The sequence below is a fragment of the Nicotiana attenuata genome, unplaced genomic scaffold (genome assembly GCF_001879085.1).
Source record: "Nicotiana attenuata strain UT unplaced genomic scaffold, NIATTr2, whole genome shotgun sequence".
In the NCBI taxonomy this organism is placed as follows: domain Eukaryota; kingdom Viridiplantae; phylum Streptophyta; class Magnoliopsida; order Solanales; family Solanaceae; genus Nicotiana; species Nicotiana attenuata.
In genome coordinates this window covers 481-2178 of record NW_017671613.1, presented here as the reverse complement: position 1 = coordinate 2178, position 1698 = coordinate 481, and the positions used below count along the sequence as shown (strand labels likewise).

General features: G+C 37.6%; 1 protein-coding gene across 1 annotated transcript; it reads left to right on the top strand.

Moving 5' to 3' along the window:
* Window positions 1–363: 363 nt before the first annotated feature.
* Window positions 364–1489, top strand: LOC109209300 (the record flags this gene model as incomplete). Its single annotated transcript, XM_019372548.1, has 1 exon — window positions 364–1489. A coding segment is annotated over exon 1 (1126 nt), but the record flags the coding sequence as incomplete, so codon positions are not given.
* Window positions 1490–1698: the final 209 nt, after the last annotated feature.

The window sequence follows — 1698 nt, the reverse complement described above, 5'->3', positions numbered from 1 at the left end:
TACACTCACAATTGCAATCACATTCCAGCTGGTGTGGCATCGGATAGATATGGAATAGTCTAGAACTTTATTATCTGTAATTAGCTGTCTTTTATATTTGTATATATTTCTTATACATACTACACATAGGACAAATTCTGTTATAATAGTGCAAATGACAGAAGAACACGTATATGCACAGTACATAGGAAATTTTGTATAAGAAAGGGTATTCTGTATAGACTAAAAAAAAAATAATACAACACTCCAATCAAGGATTGGATTTCAAAATCTTTCAATCTCTTCATGGTATCAAGAGCAGGTCATTTAAGCATATTTTGAAAATTTTCTTTCACTTTTTCATTCTGCCTTCTTCTTTTCAAAATGGTAGAAACGTCTGATGTTAATACCCCTGTGGCTGTGGCTGATTCATCCAAGAAAGTGATGATTGATTCATCACACCCATTTTTTCTTCATCCCTCAGACTATCCAGTAATGAACCTGGTTTCTTCAGCTTTCGATGGCAAAAGCTATGGTGCTTGGCGCAGAGCTGTTGTGATAGCTCTTTCTGCAAAGAACAAATTGGGTTTTATTGATGGAACCCTCTCCATTCCAGATGAAAGTTCAGGACTTCAAAGTGCTTGGTCAAGAGGAAATGACATGGTCCTGTCTTGGTTGCTTAACTCTCTGTCAAAGGAGATTGCAGAGAGTGTGCTTTACTCTCACAGTGCAAAGGACCTATGGAATGATTTGGAAGACAAATTTGGTCAAACAAATGGTGCTAAACTGTTTCAACTTCAAAAAGAACTAAGTGTTGTAGTTCAAGGAAACTCTAGTGTATCTAGCTACTTTACGAAAATGAAAAGTTTGTGGGATGAGTTAGATACTCTAATCAATTTTTCCACATGTTCATGTGAGTGTGTGTGTGGAGCTAAAGGAAAGAATTTGAAGACTCACCAAGACCAGAGGTTGCTGCAGTTTTTAATGGGGCTCAATGACACCTACATAGGGGTGAGAAGCAATATTCTGCTGTCTTCTCCTTTACCCACTATTGGGCAAGCTTACTCCATGGTCATCCAAGATGAAAAGCAAAGAGAGATTCATTGTGCTCCAATCTATCCAGGAGATTCAGCTTCTTTTATTGTTGCACAACAAGGTTCTGCTGGAAAGAAAAGCAATTTCAGAGACTTTAAGGGAAAGAAATCTGGTTATGAAGGAAAGAAGAATAACTCATTTTGCTCTTACTGTAAGAAACCAGGTCATGTGATAGGAGAATGTTATAGACTTGTTGGATTTCCTCAGGATTTCAAGTTTACTAATCAGAAGAAATATCAAGGATCTATTCAGGGTAACAATGCACTTGTTTCAGAGGACAATGCAGAACAAAGCTCAGGCATTAAGGGTCTCACCCAGGAGAACATCACCCAGATTTTGCAGCTTCTACAGCAGGTGCAGATGGGAAAGCAAGCTGCCAGTAGCTCTGAGAACAATGCAGACGTGAACCTAGCTGGTATATATTTTTCACACAACTGTACAACTTGTTTTGCACATAACAACAATCAAACATGGATATTAGATAGTGGTGCAACTGAACATATGACTTTTGATGAAACTTGTCTCTTTAACATCAATCTTCTACCTAAACCTTTGAATGTAAACCTGCCTAATTCATCTAAGGTTAAAGTAACTCATTCAGGATCAGTTACAATCTTTCCTAAC